Raw genomic sequence first — 19658 nt, forward strand, 5'->3', positions numbered from 1 at the left:
ATTAAGAACCTTCTATTTTTGTCTTAGATGTTCTTAGTGATTGGTTTCCACAGCTTTCTGCAGCAATGAATTCCACAGATCTGCCACCAGCTAGCTCATCTCAGTTCTAAAGGGTCATCTGAGGCTGTGCCCTCAGGTCCTAGTCTTTCATAGTAGTGGAAACATCTTCTCCACATCCACTGTATCTACGCCTCTCAGTATTCATAAAGTTTCACTGTGATTTCCGCTTCTACCACCCCCCCCACCATTCTTCTAAATTCCATCACTCTGAATTCAATGCAGACCCAGAGTCCTCAACCACTCTTCACATGACAAGTCCTTCATTACAGAGTTCATTCTTGTGAATTCCTCTGGATTCTCTCCAGCATATCCTTCTTTAGATAGGAGGCCCAAAACTGCTCACAGTATTTCAAAATATAGTCTGACCGGAGTGTTATTTTTCCACAGCACTGCAAACTCTGCTGTTGTAATCTAGCCCCGTCAAATTGAATGCTAACACTACACTTGCCTTCCTAACTGCAACTGAACCTGCATGTTAACCTTAAGAGAATCCTGAACTAAATCCCATTGTGCTTCAGATTTCTGAAGGCTTTGCCCATTCAGAAAATAGTCAATACGTGTATTCTTCCTGCCAAAGTATATATTTTCACTTCCCCACAATATCTCTGCTCACTCTCCTCTCTCTCACTCTCCAAGTCCTTCTGAAGCCTCCCTGTCTCAACAATACCTGCCTCTCCAATTATCTTTGAGTCATCTTCAAACTTAGCAACAATTCCCTCAGCTCTTCGTCCAAATCTTTAATATATAACGCAATTAGTTGTGGTCCCAACAGTGACCTCTACAGGACTCCATTAGTCACTGGCTGCCATTCTGAAGAAGACCCCTTTGTCTCACTTTCTGACTTCTGCCAGTCAGTCAGTCCTCTGTTTATGCCAGTACCTTGCTCCTAACACCATAGGGTGTTACTTAGCAGTCATTTGTGCAGTACCTTGTCAAAGGCCTTCTGAAAATTCAAATCATGTGCAGTGGCTCTCCTTTATCTAAATTTCTTGATTCCTTCTCAGAGAATTTGAACAGATTTGTCAGGCATGACCTCCCCTTGACAAAGCTGTGCTGACTCGCCCTATTTTGTCATGCACTTCCAAATATTTCATGGTCTCATCCTGATTAAGCTACTCTAAAATCTTGCCAATGACCAAGGTCAGGCTAACTGGTCCATAGTTTCCCTTTTACTGCCCTCTTCCTTTCTTAAAACATTTTCCAGTTCTCTGTGACCCTTGCTCCAGTGATTCTAGAAAGATCACCACCAATGCCTCCACAATCTCCTCAGCTATTTCCCTCAGAAAACAGCATTTAGTCTATCCTGTCTGGGTTGATTTATCCACCTTCAGACAGACCTTTCAGCGTCCCCCGCACCTTCTTCTTAGTGATGGCCACTATACTGCCCTCTGCCATCTAACTCTCTCTAAGTTCTGGTATGCTATTGGTGTCTCCCACAAGGAAGACTGTTGCTGTGACGGTGCTGTCACCATAAAAAGGTTATTTTGTCCTTGGTCTTTTTGAAGTTATAAAGGCAGAGGTGCCAAACAGTCTAGAGAGTTTAATGGTTTAACGATGAAAGGAGAGTGGCCAATTCTCCAAGTTCAGGTTCAAGTATCAGTCACAATATGTGTAAGTCCAGAATAGTTGCAAACTTCGGTAAAGGATTCCTCTGACTTTCTCTGAAATCTCTCTGGATGTGGTTCCCTCCTGCCTGTAAAAATCCATGTTTGAATTTACCTTTTTGCCAAGGGGTGTGTTTATGGGATGTTACTATATTGGAACAGTTAATTACTTATAGTTACTGTATCAGCTCAGTTGGGTTTTCCGATAGTTAAGTTATTATAGATTCTACATTCTTTTGTTTATGTGTCAACTGTAGTATTTAAATAAATTCTGTTTTGCTTAAAGCCGAGTGGTTTGACCAATAGCATCACACCTGGAGCACCCACTTCACATCTGTCCTTAAAATAAGAAAAAATTAGGGTCTAGGTTACATTCTTGAAATTTTTGAGGGGGGTTCAGCTTGGTCCATAACAATGCAAAGTACCTATTCAGTTCCTTTGTCATTTCTTTGTCCCCATTACTACTTCTCCAGCCTAATTTTCCACTCGTTCAATGTCTATTACAGACCCACAGTGCTAAATTATGTAAAGTGTCAGTTTTACTTTATAATGGCTATAATGGTACAAAGTTAAAACTCACACAATGCCAGGTTATAGTCCAACAGGTTTATTTGGAAATAATAGCTTTCAGAACGCTGCTCCTTCATCATGTAGCTCCAAAAGCTAGTGTTTCAAAATAAACCTGTTGGACTATAACCTGGTGTTATGTGATTTTAACTTTGTCCACCCAAGTCCAAAACCGGCACCTCCACATCATGGCTATAACTGTACAGTAAGTGGCAATTTCCTGAGATGTTAGGCCTTGTTCATTTTTGAACAAGTGAAGAATGAGATCCCCTTTGTATTTAATAGTATTGTATCTCACTTCAAGATGCTTGATCCTGACATTTGAGGATTCAAATTAGGGAGGTGTTTAGAATCTAATGGGAATGGATGAATGAGAGCAGTGAATATACTGATTGTAATTATAACAAATAGGATCATTATTAGGTGCTCCTTACCTCTAGGCCAGGAAGCCTGGTTTTGAATCCTGATTGCTCCAGAGGTGCAGAAGAACACCAAACAGGTTGATTAGAAAATGTCTAGCTACCTGGTAGTTTGGTAGCTAGAGAAGGGATTGGAAGACCATGAAACATGATGAGTGATGTTCAAGACTGAACAGATTGAGTGAAGAGATATTACGGCTGAAAACAGGAATTCAGATATGAATGGGTTATAGTTGACTGCAACAATAAAGCTTGAAAGTGTTTTTTGGGGAAATAGAGGGCATACAGCCCAATTAAAACAAATTGTTTTGCTAAAATGTCTATTCTGCTCTCAAATCCTGTGGTCACTTCCCTTTTCCAGAGGCAGTTGAATAGAATGTCATCAGAGACAAAGCAACTTATCAGTGAAATAAAATCCAGACAGGATCTGCTAAAGAAGATTGAACTTGAGACTACAGAAGTGGAAGAAGTAAGTGGTAAAGGATCTTTTTGCTAGAAATTACTGACCATGATTTTAATTTTAAAAATTGCTGTGATTTAATTAAAAGAAACCTTGACTGATGTCCCAAGATTCATGGAGTCTTGATGGTCGTGGAGTTCAACAATTAATTTTTTCTGCAGAATTAAAGGTGAACTTGCCAACAGAAACAAACATAAAACTGTCTGTGTAAATGCAACAATTGAAAATGCAATCAATAATTCATCTCCTCTCCTTAATCCATTCCACCCCCCAAAGAATAGCACAACTTGCTGGGATGAAGTTTTCTATGATTTTGACTGCTTCACTAGAGGTATGGTGAGGTAAGTAAGATGTAGATGAAAAATTCCATATCCAGAGGGGAATGAGGAATCTTTCTTGACATCCTCTCAAAAGGCATTGGGCACAGACAGCCATGGAGGTCAATATCAGTAGTCAAGAGTGGGGTGCTGGAAAAGCACAGCAGGTCAGGCAGCATCGGAGGAGCAGGAGAATCGAAGGGCCGATGAAGGGCTCTTGCCTGAAATGTCGATCCTCCTGCTCCTTGGATGCCGTCTGACCTTCCAGCACCCCACTCTCGACTCTGATCTCTAGCACCTGCAGTGCTCACTTTCTCCTGGTCAATATCAGTAGTCAAGCTTCGAGGACCAGAATTCTACAGTATCGAGCTCCTTGCCTCCCGTAGCTGCTTAGGATCCATATCATCAGGCCCAGGGGATTTATGCACTTGTTTCCCCACTAAAACATCTCATACAGGTCATTCTGTTATAACATGTGTTTCGTCAACGCACATTCACTGTAACATGATTGATGAATTGGGGACTGTTTCTAAGCACGAACTTTTAAAATATGTGTTGGGGGATTCAAGATGGCGGCGATCTAGGAGGATCTCGTTGCAGAGCTCCACACCACAGCACAGGCAGGACGAACCTCTAACCCGCCCAACACAGACCATTGCAATTTCCTGGTACTCTGGAAAGGTCGTGGAGTCCCTGGAAATTGTAAAAAATCAACTTACCTGCGTTTTTGCCATACAGAGATGCCAAAGAAGAGAGGAGCAGCATCCGAGGCCAGGCCTGCAGCCCAGCCCACAGGACCCTCAGAATCTATTACTTACCAGGCCCTGGTAAAGGAGCTCACAAATTCTCGAGAGATGTTGGGTAAGCAGGTAGAGGAGAAGCTGGCTCTGATCTCTATCATGCTAGATGAGCAGTAGCTGGGAGACCTGGAAAAAAGGGTGGATGAGGTTGAACACAGACTCACAGTGGTGGAAGCTGATACCAGTTCCTCCAAGGATAGGATCCAAGCTCTGGAGACGCAGATCCATAATTTGCATGACCAAGTGGATGACCTTGAGAACACAGTCAGGAGAAAAGATATTCGGACTGTTGGTCTGCCAGAGGGTAAGGAACGTGAGCAGCCTGCAGAATTTATTGAGGACTGGTTACCAAAACTCCTTAACTTGGAGGCTGGAATGAAAGGCTTCAAGATTGAGAGGGCTCACCAGTCATGGCGCAGAGGTCAGGTCTGGGTCAACGTCCATGTCCTCTCTTGATGTGGTTTCATCATTATAGAGAGAAGGAGAGAATCATGGAAGTTTCCCGAATCGAGGGGAAGGATCCGAAGGCCCTAATGTACAAGGGCTCTAAGATCATGTTCTTCAAGACTTTTCAGTGGTGGCGATCCAGAAAAGAAAATTCTATGACAGTGTCAAGAGAAGACTGAAAGAGCTTGGGATCCAAGTATGAGGTATCCTGCAGTGCTCCGATCACCTTAGATGGATCTGTACATCTCTTTGACACGTCAGAGAAGGCAAGAGACTTTGTGGACAAGTTAAGCTAATTTAGTATGTGCAAATAGTAGTGTTGTTTCGGGATGTTTTTTCTTTTAAAAAACAGAGGAAGCCCGGTTGGGGCTTTCTTATTGTATTTTTTTTAATTGGTAATAATCTGGTTTAAACAATGTTTGGCAGCAGTTGAAATATGTACTCTCAATTTCAAAGTTGTTATATCAAACGATGGGTGGGGTTTTTACTCCTTATTTCAAATTGCTGGTGTATTTTCTTTCTTTTCTGCTTGTTTTTGTGGTGCAGCTCTAGCTGGGAGGAGGGAAAATGGTTGAGATGGCTTGATGCCTACTTATGGGCAGTTTATACCCAGTCCAGGTATTTAAATACCCAGGTTGCAATCTTGGCAGCGGGATGGGAAATTGGGTTTTGGGATGGGTAGTTGCCCCTTTAGGCAGGGGATGAATTCCCCTATTCAGCACTGTTGATTCTTTATATGTTGGTTTGCTTTTTGGTTTTTGTTGTATATAATCTTTGATAGCTTTATAGTTTTGTTAACTGTAGTGGTTTTAGTTTATGTAGTTTTTATGTTTGGTGGATCTTGTGACACTCAGACTTGGCGACTTGTGATTCGAGTTCCTCCTCTCTGGAATTTAAATGTTACTGCAGAAGGTTATGGCTAATGACCTGATTAAGTATTGTACCTGGAATAACAAGGGGAATCACTCACCAATTAAGAGGAAGAAGGTATTTTTGAGTCTTAGAAAGGAGAAGGTGGATATAGCTTTGTTACAGGAGACACACTTGGATGATTGGGAGCATTTGAAACTATAGCAGATTGGCTTTGATCGGGTTTGCTTTTCTTCTTTTAATACCAGAAGTAGGGGAGTGGCTATATTGGTTAGGAGGAATCTCCCATTTAAGTTACTAGAGTGTGTTAAAGACACACACAGGAAGTTATAAACAGGGAAGAATATGGTATCTTAAATGTTGATTGCCCTCCAGCCCGTCTCTAAGACTGTTGCGTTAATGTTGGAGACTGTGTTACCTTCTATTGTTAAAGAGGACCAGAGTGGGTTCCATAAAGGACTGCAGATCCTCCAATAATGTTAGTAGGCTGCTTAATGTAATTCAAGCATGTCAACAACAGTCATTACAAGGATTGGTGATTTCTCCAGATGCAGAAAAGGCATTTGGCAGAGTTGAGTGGCCATACCTTTTCTACACACTGAAGTGGTTTGGCTTGGGAGAAGTCTGTATAAATAGGTAAAGATTCTCCACAGTGATCCTCTCGCTGCAGTCATCACCAATGGGGTGCGATCAAGCAATTTAAACATTTTTAGGGGCAGCCAGCAAGGCTGTCCCCTTTTGCCACTGATTTTTGAATTGATGATTGAACAATTGGCAGAGGCCCCTCGTAGGGATCCCAATATATCAGCTCCAGAAGTGGGGTCAAAATTACATAAGATTTCATTGTATGTGGACGGTGTCCTTTTTTTGTCAAATCCAGCAGTTTTGGTGCTTTGCCTGATATAACGCATCAGTGTGTTTGGCGCTTTTTCGGGATACAAGATTAGTCCTGCAAAATCAGAGGTTTTGCCTATGGATGGTCTTACGAAGGTGTTAGGTCTTGAGGGCGAATATCGATTCCCATTTAAGTGGTCACAGAGGGGTTTTGTGTATTTGGGCATATTCATTACTCCAGTTCTGGATTGGCTGTTCAAAGCAAATTTTGTTCAATTATTTGACAAAGTCAAACAAGACCTTCAAAGATGGGAGGCGCTTCCGGTCTCGTGGTTGGGTTGGATAGCATTATTTAAGATGAATATCCTCCCCCATTTGTTATACCCTATACGAATGCTCCCCCTGATTTTTGATAAGCAAACATTCAGGAGGTTGCAGGGCTGGTTTACCTCTTTCATTTGGCATTGTAAGTGGCTCTTCATTAATTTAGCTGAACTGCAATTGCCTCACAGATTGGGGGGAGTGGATCTCCCAGACATTAAAAGCTACCAGCTAAGCTCACTTTTATGCTCCATGAGTGATTGGGCTTGTGGGGACCCTCTTTCAATATGGTTAGATATCGAAAACTCCCAGGCATGGTGCCACCATACTAGCTTGCTGTTTTTGGACAAAATGAGGACAGGTAAGGAATATTGCCAAAACCCAATAGTTCTCAATACTGTTAAAATGTGAAGGGCAATTCGGCAGACGGAAGGCAATATTGGCAAAACATCTTTTCTATACACCTTTACTGGGTATGCCGGATTTTCAACCGGGGATGATAGATTCAGGATTCAAACATTGGGCAGCTAGAGGTGTGTCTTGCATGGGCAGTTTATTTGAGGGAGACACAATGATGTCCTTTGATCAGTTAGCATGGAAACACAAACTATCTAACAGGGACCTCTTTCGTTTTTATTCAAGTTAGGGATTTTATTCAAAAAAAGACTACACTTTGACTGATCTCTACAAATCTGACATAGAGAGGGGGGTGCTCAGTACTAAGAGTACACTTTCTGTCAGCACTTAACATCATCAGTTGGGGGTTGCCTCCTCAGATGAGTTTGATCAACTCTGCAGTGTGTGGGAGAGAGACCCAGGCTGTTGAGGTCTCCTCAGAGGCATGGGAAGATACTTGAGAAAATGCAAGAAAGATATCAATTTACTTTACAGTTGAAGATTCTCCACAGGATCCACTTGACTCCAGACCATTTGTCAAAATTTAAACCAGGAGTAACTTCAAGATGTTCCAAGTGCAAGGTCAGTACAGGCACTCTTACCCATTGTCTCTGGTCCTGTGATAGGCTTCAAACGTACTGGAGCATTGTGGCGGGTGCAAAAGAGAGGATTTTGTCTGTAAGGGTGGAGAAGCACCTGATCTCTCTTCCTGGCCTGCCCAATGTGCTCCCTGCAGATGCGCATAAGAACAAACTTTTAAACATCCTCACTTTCTGCAAGAAAGAATATTTTGCTAGGTTGGGTATCCCAATTCCTCCCCCCCACCCCCCACCCCGCCCCCGGGGTTGACTGAAGATTGTTATGGAGATATCCCCTTGGATTTTCTCACAAGTATGGTACACTGCAAAACTGAGAAGTTTTATAAGACATGGCAGTCCTTTTTGGAATACCCACACTAACAAGGGCTTTTACATTATCATAACAATAGTGCCTTACGGGTCCAATATCCAGGGAGGAGGAACTGCAAACGTATGACTGTCTCGTTTGATTGAGTTGAGTTATTACTATTTGTTAGTTTGTTGTTGGTTATCATTTATTTGGTTAGTTGGGTTTTCTTAATATATATTTTTCTATACATATTTATACATTTGTACATGAGGGCAGGTTGGGTTTTTTTTAAACTCTTCTTTAGTGTTCTTTCTTTGTATTGTGTTGAATTGTATTGTTTTGTATTTGTTATAATATTCAAAAAATCTATTTTTCAATAAAAATATATTTTTAAAAGGTGTGTTGGCTGTAATGCAAATACAGCACCAGCACTTTAAGCACTGTCTTTAAAGTGCGATTTTTCTATAACGCAGAGTTATACAAGAATGCAACCATTGCATTACAGAAGAACTGACTGTATTCCTTCTTATTAATTTTAATGTGTTCCAGAACTTCACCATCCCAATTGATCCCTGACTGCAATGTCTTTCTCTTCTGAATTGTGTTGCCTGAAATCAGCTAACAGTATAAATGCATCCACCACATTTGCCCAAAACAGCAGGCAGGGCTTCAGCTTAACATTGTGAGAAGTGCACTCCTCTAAATACAATGTGTTATTCACTCAATACTCCACTCAAGTGTCAACCAAGATTATGTGTTTGTGTCTAGAATGGGGATCGACCAAATTTTTCTGTCTCCAAACCAAACTGTTGTTGTTGAGTGACTAGGAAGAGTAACATATGCAGACTAACATATATTTGTAGAACTCCATAGTTTAGTTGATTTAAAAAGTTATTTTTACTACCAGTTTTTTTCAATACCCTCTCTTTCCTCCTGTAGCCATTTGCATCCCCTTGGGTGACCAGTGTCTTGATACCTTGTGTAAATGGCCATACTGTTAGATTTAAGACTAGACAGGACAGGACAGGACAGGACAGCCCTTTTGCCCAAAACACTGATTTTCCTGCTCCCTGGATGCTGCCTGACCTGCTGTGTTTTTCCAGCACCACACTCTCGACTCTAATCTCCCAGCATCTGCAGACCTCACTTTTGCCTAGGAGAGTGAAAACAGATTATTTCACCTTTGGGACATCATTACCTGTCTTGGTTGTTTCCTCATGCATTATCTGCACCTAGGCATTTGTGTCATTACTTGTTGGCTAGCAATCAGAGGCACATAGATGATCTCTTAACTCTCTTTTGAAATGGCCACAAATCTCACCATAATCCACATTACTCAAACCCTTAAAATACTTCCCCGATTTTTAAAGAATCATAGTGAAAGCTCATTATTCTGTATTTTTTCAAATAAGCCAGTGCCCACCAGATCAACCTTGCATGTTCAGAACTCAAACTGATCACTCTCCCACTCTGTCACATACATGTTTTTTTTTCACTAGGGCTTTCTCATTGAGATCATTCTATTGATAAAATTCTTTTGTCTAAGAACTCACTCTTAACTGAAAAATAACAGCAAAATAGGAATTTAGGAAGAGGAGTAGGCCATTCAGCCTCTCAGGCCTGTTCCACCATCGTTGATCTGTGACTTAACTCTACATACCTTCCTGTGGTTCACATCCCTTAATACCTTTAACAAAACATTATCTATCTCAGATATAAAATTAACAACTGATTCAACATCCACTGTCACTTATGGAAAAGAGTTCCAAATATCCACAAGCCTTTGTGTGTAGAAGTGCTTCCTAACATCTCTCCTGAATGGTCTGACCCTAATTCTCAGACTTATGCCCCTGGTCCTAGAATCCACAACCAATGAAAATAGTTTATCTTTACCTACACTGTCTTTTCCTGTACATCTTGAAAACTTCAATCAGATCACCCTTTTAAATTTTAGAGAGAATAGGCCTAGTTTGTATTATCTCTCTTCATAACTTAATACCTGAACTCCAAGTATCACTTTTTAAGCCTGCATTCTACTCCTTCCAAGGCCAATATATCCTTCCGAAGGTGTTGTACCAAGATTTACTCACAGAACTCCAAGTGGTGTCTCACCAGGGTGTTTTTAATAACTGCAAAAACTGTTTGCAAGAGTTAAAGTTCAGCTGAGTTTTTATTATATAATTTGAATCTTTGTTTTCATCTACAGGATAAAGCCAAAGTAGAGGAGCTAAACAGAAAGTTTCGTGATGACATTTCTAATTACAGAGTTCCAGATGTCCTTGAATATGTGCGTGAGACATGGAATCGCTTTGACCTCGAGAAGAAAGTGAAAACCTGGGAACGTAAGGTGGATATTGCAGAGGTAAGTGTCACTATGCCTAGGTCTGAAAATTAGTGAGAGACAATGCAATTGTCAAAGGCTATGCATTTGTATACAAAGGATGGTTGGTGATGAGATGTCAGGCTCTGAAGAGTTATTTCACAGATAAGTGTAACAATTCCCCAAGCCCAGACAGTTTTCAGTTTAGGATCCTTCAATGCTTGATGAAAAGGGAGAAACCATGGACTCAGGAACAGTTAGAAACACTGTTGAAGATGTGGGTACATTTTGCTCCTGCACTGCTGTGAGTTTACAACTTTCATATGGTCCATGTGCTTGTTCAGGACCATGACATCTACTTGGACTTTATACGTCACTGGGCCTGATTCATTTATGCCTCTTACACATGCAGGTCTATTCCCTTGGTTCCTACGCCAAACTTCTTCCCCTGAAGTAAACTGTCTCTCTCGCATAGCAGAGTCTTGTGTCCAGCACTAGCAATCATGATGCAACTTCACCCTCCCCCACAAGGTGTGAAGATCAGATTTAACCTTGTGCAGAGTCTTCTTCTCATTAGCAACTCTGCTAAAGCTATCTCTGTAGTTGCATGAGAGGTGGTCCTATAATCCAATGGTCCAGCAGAAACAGCAGTCCACACTTTGAGGGCAGGATTAAAGAAACAGCCTACAGCCTCACTAAATACCAAACTGTCCTGGTTCCTGTTTGATTATAGGACCACGTCTCATGCAACTACAGGGATAGTGTCAATGCCGGACACAAGACTTCGCTAAGCCGGAGAGACGATTTAATTCAGGGCATGAAGTTTGTTGTAGAAGCCCAGGGGTAAGAGGCATGGTTGATACAGGGTCAGGTCTAGTGCCATATAAAGTTTGGGTAAGTGCAATGGCCCTGAACAAGCACATGGACCATGTGAAAGTTGCAAATTCGTTAACAGTGCAGGAGCAAAACGTGCCTGGAGCTTCAACTGCCTTTCTGTCTGTTTTGAAATCCATGGGTTCTCTCCCTCCATCAAATGTTAAAGAAGCCACAGAAATGCCCCAGGAGGGCCTACAAAAAAAGAACCAGCCTATGACCTCAGCCTCAGAGGAGGAGGGATGCTGTGATTGTAACGAGGTTAGCCAGGTGGACCTCAGAGAATATGAGTCCCCTGAATGAGGCTATTAATCTGGTCCAATCATGGAGCCCTGGCAGATAAGAGGTTCTGTTCACTCTGAGAGCTGGCTGTGAGGAAGCTGGATCAGTACCAAGGACTTTCTGTGTGTAAATAAAGTGACTTGGTGACAGGTTACTGGTCTCTGTGAAATTATTTCCAAACTGCTGCAATCTATGTGCTGTAGATAGACCCTCAATGCTGTTAGGGCGGGAATTCCAGGATTTTGACTAGTCAAAAAGAAAAGATTAATTTTTTTCAACATTTCAGTTACAGGGTATCAGCCAGGCAAGGTAAAGCCTCATATTTATGGGATAAAACAACAGCTAAAAATGCATCAATGTTATAATGTAGTTTAGTGCTACATTGGATAGACCTAGACCAGATTTAGCAACTCAGTACTGAACTTCCATACGGTGCTGTGGACCATCAGCAGCAGCAGGACTGTACTCCAACACAGTCTGCAACCTCATAGTTGAGCATATCTCTCACTCCCATTCCTACCAAGCCAGGGAACCAATCTTAGTTCAATGAAGACTGCAGGAGGACATGTCAAGAGCAGTACCCAGACATGTCTAAAAATGGGGTGTCAACCTAGTGAAGCTACAAAACAGGACTACTTATGAAACAAACTGCATAACCAGAGATAAGCAATCGCACAATCAATGGATTGGATCTAAGCTCTGCAGTTCTGCCATATCTGATTGTGAATGTTGGTGGACAACTAAACAACTCATTGGGGAAAAAAGGCTTCACAAACATCCCATCCCTGATAATGGGGAATCCAGCACATCAATGCAAAAGATAAAGCTGAAGCATTTGCATTAATTTTCAGCCAGAAGTACTGGGTGAATGACCCATTTCACCCCCCTGGATACTGCAAAGAGCCTGCAAATTCCCCTCCAATCCACTCACTGTCTGGACATGGAAACAAACTGTTATTCCTTCACTGTAGTTGGGTCAACATCTTGGAACTTCCTCCAGGGTGACATTGTGGGTCTACCTACAACAAGTGGCTGGTAGCAATTCAAAAAGGCACCTCACCACCACCTTCTCAAGGATAATTATTGGCCTTGCCAGTGATGTCTGCATCGCATGAATGAAATTTTTTTTTGAAAGATAGGACAGGGCTACGTGTAGATAAATGTAGATATTTTAAACAATCTGTTCAGATATGTTATGACACATTTCTGAAGCAGTTGAACACAGGCCTCTTCACCCAGAGGTAAGGACACTACCAATGTGCCACAAGAGTTCCCAGGCTCCCACATGTAAGGCTACTCCCATCTCTTTATTCTGCAATGTTAGGCAAGGGTACCTATGCAATTAGGTAAGCTCACAGTGATATCCAACATCTATCCCATTATGGAGTCAGTATGAAAAGGCTAATGAATCACTTTGACATCTATGAGCTGTCTAAATAATGGCAGTGAGAGAAATATCCTCATCACGTAGTGTCATCTAGCTGTCAAACACTCCCACTTTAATGGATCCGGATGTGGGCTGGATGTCTCATTTATGTGAAGCACCAGCAGGCCATCGTTTAAAGGTTTGATCATTAAGTGTTTTAACTTAATGCCATTATTGTTACATCACATTTCCTTATTTTCCCAAGGAGTTATGTTGACTATTTCACCTTTAGAATGAGTTGTATTTGTGATCAACGCAGAACCTTGCGTTGTGCTAAATAATGACCAATAGGATAAAAGTGGTTTTACACAGTTGCAGCTAAAAAAGAACTCCTTTGATTTTATACCAGGGACACAGTTAACTCCATTCATCCAGTTTTCTTTTGTGAAACAATGTTTGTACACATTGTACAGTGAAGAAATTCCATGTATCATTGATGAGTGGGCAGACTCTTTTTGAAGTTTTAATGTGGCCGCAGCCTGTAAATTGATAAATTCATCACTAACTGCTGATCGAAGGATATGTTTTTGAGGAAAATAACTGATGCCTTAATGTTAAGCTGCAGACTTTCCTCAGTTTAAGACACAGTTTATTTTGTTTGTGATATTGTAATCTATAAAATTAAATTGCTGGCATATGTCATCACATGAGGAAACCTACTAAATTACTTTGAATCCACAAATCTTGCGGATAATAACATGGGTAATAATGAACAGGTACCCTTCAGAAAGTCCAACCCAGAAGTTCAAGAAAAAAACTTGGTTTTAAAAGCTTAGGAAGACTGTAAATTAGAGGGTAGGGTTATTACTGATGTCAGTCTTACAGACTATTTCTGATACTTTGTGTTTTTATTACTGATTTCCAGCATCTGATGTATTTTGCTTTTATGTTAGGGTCATTGCAGTTTGTTAGATCATCCTTCTAACAAATTGTTGCTGCATGTGTCCACATAATAAGTCACTACGCTTCAAACTAACTTACTGTTTCTGAGGATCATTAAAGCACTTCTGAACAAGTCCTTTTTCTGAGATGTATACTAAAGTGCTCTGGCCTTTCAAAAAAGTAACATTGATAAATTAGTAAAACAATATTGGTGAAATACACTAAGGGATTGGAACGCAAAGAAGGTAGAACAGGCAAAAAGAAAGAGATTCTGCCAGAAAGAGTAAGGAAGAATGAGAAATAGTTGAGGACAGAATGATATGGAGCTGGGAAACATTACAATTGGACCTTTTTAATAATAGGAGAGGCCAAACATCAATGGTGAGAAAACTTCCTGCAATTCAGTTGGAGGTGGGAATAGACCCTTGGAGAAATTTGCTCACTCGTGGTGACTTGTTGATTTGATTCATTATTGATAGCACTTAATCTCATTGAATCTCATCCTTCAAAATGTTGTGGGTTTCTCACCAATCCCTAAGCCATGGGCTGAACCCATATCAATTGGACTAAATTATGCCCATGGGTTTTAATATTTATGGTTGTGTGCGAAATGAGCTTTAATTATCTGGCTACCCTTATGACAATTGTTGATTTCCATTGACTGCAGAGCAAATAAGAAAAACAGCTATGTTACAAGACAGATGTTTGGCCTCTTGAGCCTGCTCCACCATTTAATAAGACCATGGCTAATCTGTCTGCGTTTCAAATCCCACATTCCTATGTATTCTCGAGAACATTTGATTCTATTGCCTAAGAAAAATCCTGCTGCCGTCGCCTTAACAATATACAATAACACCACCTCCATTGATATGTGAGGCAGAGTTCCAAAGTTGCACAACACTCAGAGAAAAATCTCATCTTTGTTCTAAAGTTGCGAGCCTATTGTTAAAATAGTGTCCGTCATTCTGGACTCACCCACAAGAGGAAACATCATTTCCAAATCTACCTTGTCAAGACAGTATTTATATTTTTTAAACAGGTTACCCCTCACTGTTCTAAACTCCAGAGAAAATGAGTCTAGTTTATACAACCTTACAAGACAAGTTGCTCATTCACGTATCAATTTCCAGTGTATTTACATCCTTTCTTAAATAGGAAGACCAAAACTGCACATGTGTTAAGATAAGGTCTTACCAAAGCTATATAACTGACATATAGCATCCTTACCTTTCCAATTCTTCAAATAATAAAGGATAGCATTCCATTAGTTTTCTTAATTATTTGATGTACCTGCATTTTAACTTCTTGTGATTCATGTCCGAGAAAACCAAAAAAGCTTGGAAAACCTTGGAATTCTTCAGTCTGAGGATAGGCAGTCCACCAATATCCATTAGAAGCCCAATGACCTCCACAGTTACCTCAACTATACCTCCTCCCATCCTGCTTCATGCAAGAGTTCCTTTCTGTTTCCCAATTTCTCCAGCTCTGTTGCATCTTTTCTGACAATGCCACCTTCCACTGGGCTGCTTCTGACATGACCTCCTTATTCCTGAACTGATGACTCTCTTTGTTGTAGTTGACAGGACCTTCAGCCTTGTCTAATCTATTTCGTGCACTTTTATGCTCACCCGTTCCCTTTCTTCCCACAACTAGGGTTCTCCTTGTCCTTACTTTCTACCCAAATAGTCTTTGCATTACATGGATCATCTCCTGACATTTCCACCATTCTCACCAGAATGCAACCACCATACACATCATCCCCTCCCCTGCACTGTCAGCATTTCAAAGGGATCATTCCTTCCATGACACACTGGTCTATTCCCCCATTACTTCAAACTGTCCTTTTGCTCCCCCATTGAATGGCTTCCTGCATCATGGTATCATGGTCAGTTAGCTCATTCGCTTTGCAGCCCTCAGTCTCATTCAACAAACTGAAAAAGTTCAAACTGTTGGACAACTTCAAGGGGTAAGTTACTCGGCTCACTCACAATCACACACATCTGTCACTGACCATTGGCCAAATCAGATGACCTTCTTCTAAAGGGTATGGCTGCCTCCTGGAATAAAGTGTCTGGTAACCTTTCCCTTCCCTGATGTGGGTCACATCTATAGATTGGCCTTAGGCCAACTAAGTATAAACCAGAGTTCTTGTAACTGCAGACATTTTTACCTTAGATCACACTGGCATTCAGATGTCCCAAGTCCTACAGTCACAGCAGATTGACTGCCTGGCGTTTTTATTATGCGTTAATTAATCATTAACGACAGCTCATTTTCTGTCTCGCAATAAAACTAAAAACTATCTTGTGTTTTGTTCCAACACAATATTGTACAATTCTCAAATAGGATTTTGTTTAAACCATTTATGAAATAAAATCTCCGGTAATGAGATGTTCCATGAAGTTAACTTTATCTACTAAAAGTGTTAGCCTTTATTTTGAAAAAGTAAAAACTCATCCCACAGTGTCACAAATAAAAGGAGGAAAAGGGAGACTTCTGTGTAAGTCAGGAAAACAGTGAGTTGCACAAAGATTATGCAGAAAAAGAACAGATCGTTGCAGGAAAGGTGGTACAATATTTTGAGATTTACATAGTCAATTAACACATTTCTTTAAATATCTTTTTCCAGCTTGCACATAAAACGTATAGTAAAACCTGGGAGAGCATAAAAATGTACAATGATCAGGATCAGAACTTAAATAAAACCAACACAGTGACCAGGATATGAAGAAATTCTGGAACTAGAACTTACCACAAACTCAACTAAGTATCATTCACCTGAATAGAAAGGGAAAGTTTCCTTAGAATGAAAAATTAATTTAACCTAACTGCAAAAGAAGTCATGTGTTATGCTGACAGACTGATTGAATTACTATTTAAAATAAATAAAACCAGCCTTTGATGCTTTGTTCTGTTGCCTTATTGATGTTATCAACTAACAGTGGAAATTGTTAACCTGACAATATGACAAAATGTTGTAATATGCTGTTCTCTTCATGTGGGTTCCTTCTCAATAAACACATTCCAATGTTCTGTAAGAATAGGGAATTACTTCCGAGCAAAACCATATTACTATACTCTAGGAATGCCTAATAAGTGAGAATACTGGATATATTCCCAGCAAAGTCAAGTCACTGTGCAATAAAAATTAGCATATCGTTGTCAGTTTTGCTTGAGTTCGGGATTGGTCTAATGAAACAAAAAAAAAATCCAGTTAAGGCCAAATAAATATTCATAGGCATGGTCTGGCACACTCCCATAAAAAAAGTTGCATATGGATTAACCTTTATTGTTGGAAGGGGCAGATGTCTTGAAAAAACAAGATAACCTGAAAATGTGTCTTCAGGCTGAAAATAGGTGTTTAAGAATTAACCTGGCTTTCCTCTGCGCAAGCTTTAATCATCTTTGAAATTAATGAAAATGAAAATATTTTCAAATATTCTTATCAAGAAAATGATGGCATTGACACCAAATTCTGAAGGAGAGCTGACTGAGTTGATTGCTCTTTGTCAAAGCTTTTTAGTCTATTCAGAAACATTTTCATTTGTGAAATCCTTTCCAGTTAGATTTTAAGACTTCAATACTGAAAGCTAAGATCATACTTCTATGGAGGACATAACTTTTTTTAAGTCATCAAATATAGGAACAGCAAATTAATACTTTTCTATCTGGACAAGTGACCAATTTACTCCTTTTGAACCATGTTTGCTTTTTGTTCAGTTGCATTATGCTGTCTAGGCCATTATGAATAACTATTATAAATATTGCTGAAGATCTTGTGTTTGTTTTTGGATTGTCTTAATTGCTGTACAGTTGTGTGCCAGTTTTCACTGCACTAATATTAACACATGTCATGTTATTCATAACTCATATGGACTCTATCTTAAAGTGGAAGCTATGTCCTAGATTAGGACAGAAAGATCAACTTTAATATAACTTGTCACTGGTTCAAAAACCAATACACTTTCTCACCTGTGTGCTGTGATGCCACATCCATCCTACCAAGAGGACTGCTTGCAAGACAACTGTCATCCCATAATCCAGACCGACACTACTGTTTGGCAATATATCCTGCAATATCAGATGTGACATCTTTTAGATGAGAAGTTAAATCAAGGTGTCTGTTAATTCTGGTAGCTCTTGTAGACATTTCAAAGCAGTGTGGGTGCAAGTGATGCCTTATTCAGCATGAATAAAACAGGATTAACTAGCAAATATGAATTTGCTTTTAGTGTGACCTTGTGCACAAAACATGTGTTACATTTGTCCGTATAAGTCAATAATTGTTCAAGCAATGCTTGAAGAGGTCTCATGATGAAACTTTTTTTAAAAATTACCTGTATGAATAACTTGTTAACATGTGGTGGAATCAAGCTCAACCCATCACTTCAAATAAGGTGAACAATCTTACTTTTGAGACTAGGGTGAATTGAAGTAGCAATCTTTTGTCAGTTGTACAAACCCATTAGGTATGACTTTCACAACTAATAAAACTTGGGAAGAACTGGAAGGGATGTGAGCAAAGGACCTCAGACAACCAAATTCCTGGAGTATTCAGACTGTATTGGCAGGATGATGCAAGGCCAATGATGGAATCGACTACTGGAATCTGCATTTACGGTTTCATAGGAAAAGCCTTAAGCGTGATGTGAAGAATGAGACTTGACAGATGGTGAGCTGACTGGATCCAACAATATACAGCTTTTCCAACAAACACCATGTCTGCTTTCTCCACTGTGCGCAAACAGTACTGTTGTTCCTGACGGGATTTATTAGAATAATCAGACCAATCCTAAGAAGATCTAATTGCATAAGAAAAAGAAGCACGTGTGGAAGATAAAGCACTGCATTTCCTTCAGATATTATCAAGACTTTACGTTTTGATGAAAGTGCAAGTTGAAAGCATTTACTTTCATACTTTGCTGAAAACTGGTCAAGTAAAGCTGTCTACGAAAGACTCCCGTAAAGGATTGCATCTGCAGGGACGGCTTGTGACATCTGTGACCATAATATTGCCCTTTAGGAAACGACCCTCTTTACCCCCGATCGGATCTAAGTGTGACTCGAGACCCGACATGATTGACTCTCCTGGGCAATAAATCCTGGCCTCGCTGGCGTCGGCCACATCCCAGGAATTAATGTTTTTTTACAAGTTGAAAGGGTTTACAAGATGATAGTCAAACCTCTTTGACCCCACTATGAATGCACTTTCATTGAACCGTCAAATCCGGGGGTTGGGAGGGAAGCTTGAACGCAGAGGCAGGGATGTGAGTCACAAGATTTCCAATCTCCAGGGGACTATTCAGGAGATGAAGGAACCGTATTTTTGAAAATTGACTAGAGCTTCCGTTGACATAGGCGCCGCACTGACATGGAAATGATTAAACTTTTTAAAAAATACTGGGCTCTGTATCTGAGTCTTCTGTGTTAAACTCATGTTTTCTTTTACCTCTGTGTTTCCTCAATATCAGGAAAGACGAAGTGTACATTAAGGAGGGGACTGTAGCGACTCGGGAGCTGCCGCCTCACGGTGAGCGGTGACAAAGTAACCAGGGTATCCAGGCAACGCTGGCCGCTACTCGGTTGCTTGGTAACTGTTGCGCGCGCTCTCTCAGGACAGGGAAGCGGGTGGCCGCGGCTGCAGTGCCCGCGGGACTGAGTCGTGCAGCCTTTCCTGCACCCTGATGTCGAAGGATGTGGCCAAAGGCGACAGAGGGGGAGAGGGGAGCAAATCCTGCAAGACCAGGTCCATCGGGGAATTAGTCCTGCCCGGGGGCCCTGTGCGTGAGGCGAGGCATGTGAAGCCAGCGTCGAAGGCAACCCCGGTCAAACACAGGAAGCAGGAAGGGCTGAAGCGGACCAGTGTGGCTGTGCTGAAGTATAACCCAGGTT

The 19658-nt window shown here is 40.8% G+C and overlaps 1 protein-coding gene across 2 annotated transcripts in view; it reads left to right on the forward strand.

The window, feature by feature from the left end:
• Positions 1-19132, forward strand: part of cfap263 (cilia and flagella associated protein 263) — a 47781-nt gene extending 28649 nt beyond the window's left edge. Inside the window, exons 7-9 of one of the 2 annotated variants that reach the window (XM_072547706.1) lie at positions 3012-3119; positions 10190-10345; positions 18219-19132. In XM_072547706.1, the coding sequence (XP_072403807.1) occupies positions 3012-3119; positions 10190-10345; positions 18219-18254 (300 nt within the window). In that variant the 3' untranslated portion in view covers positions 18255-19132. Of the gene's footprint in view, positions 1-3011; positions 3120-10189; positions 10346-16395; positions 17247-18218 lie in introns of those variants that run through there. The other variant, XM_072547704.1, reaches the window with a different exon arrangement.
• Positions 19133-19658: the final 526 nt, after the last annotated feature.

Source organism: Chiloscyllium punctatum, chromosome 26 (assembly GCF_047496795.1).
Source record: "Chiloscyllium punctatum isolate Juve2018m chromosome 26, sChiPun1.3, whole genome shotgun sequence".
Taxonomy (NCBI): Eukaryota; Metazoa; Chordata; class Chondrichthyes; order Orectolobiformes; family Hemiscylliidae; genus Chiloscyllium; species Chiloscyllium punctatum.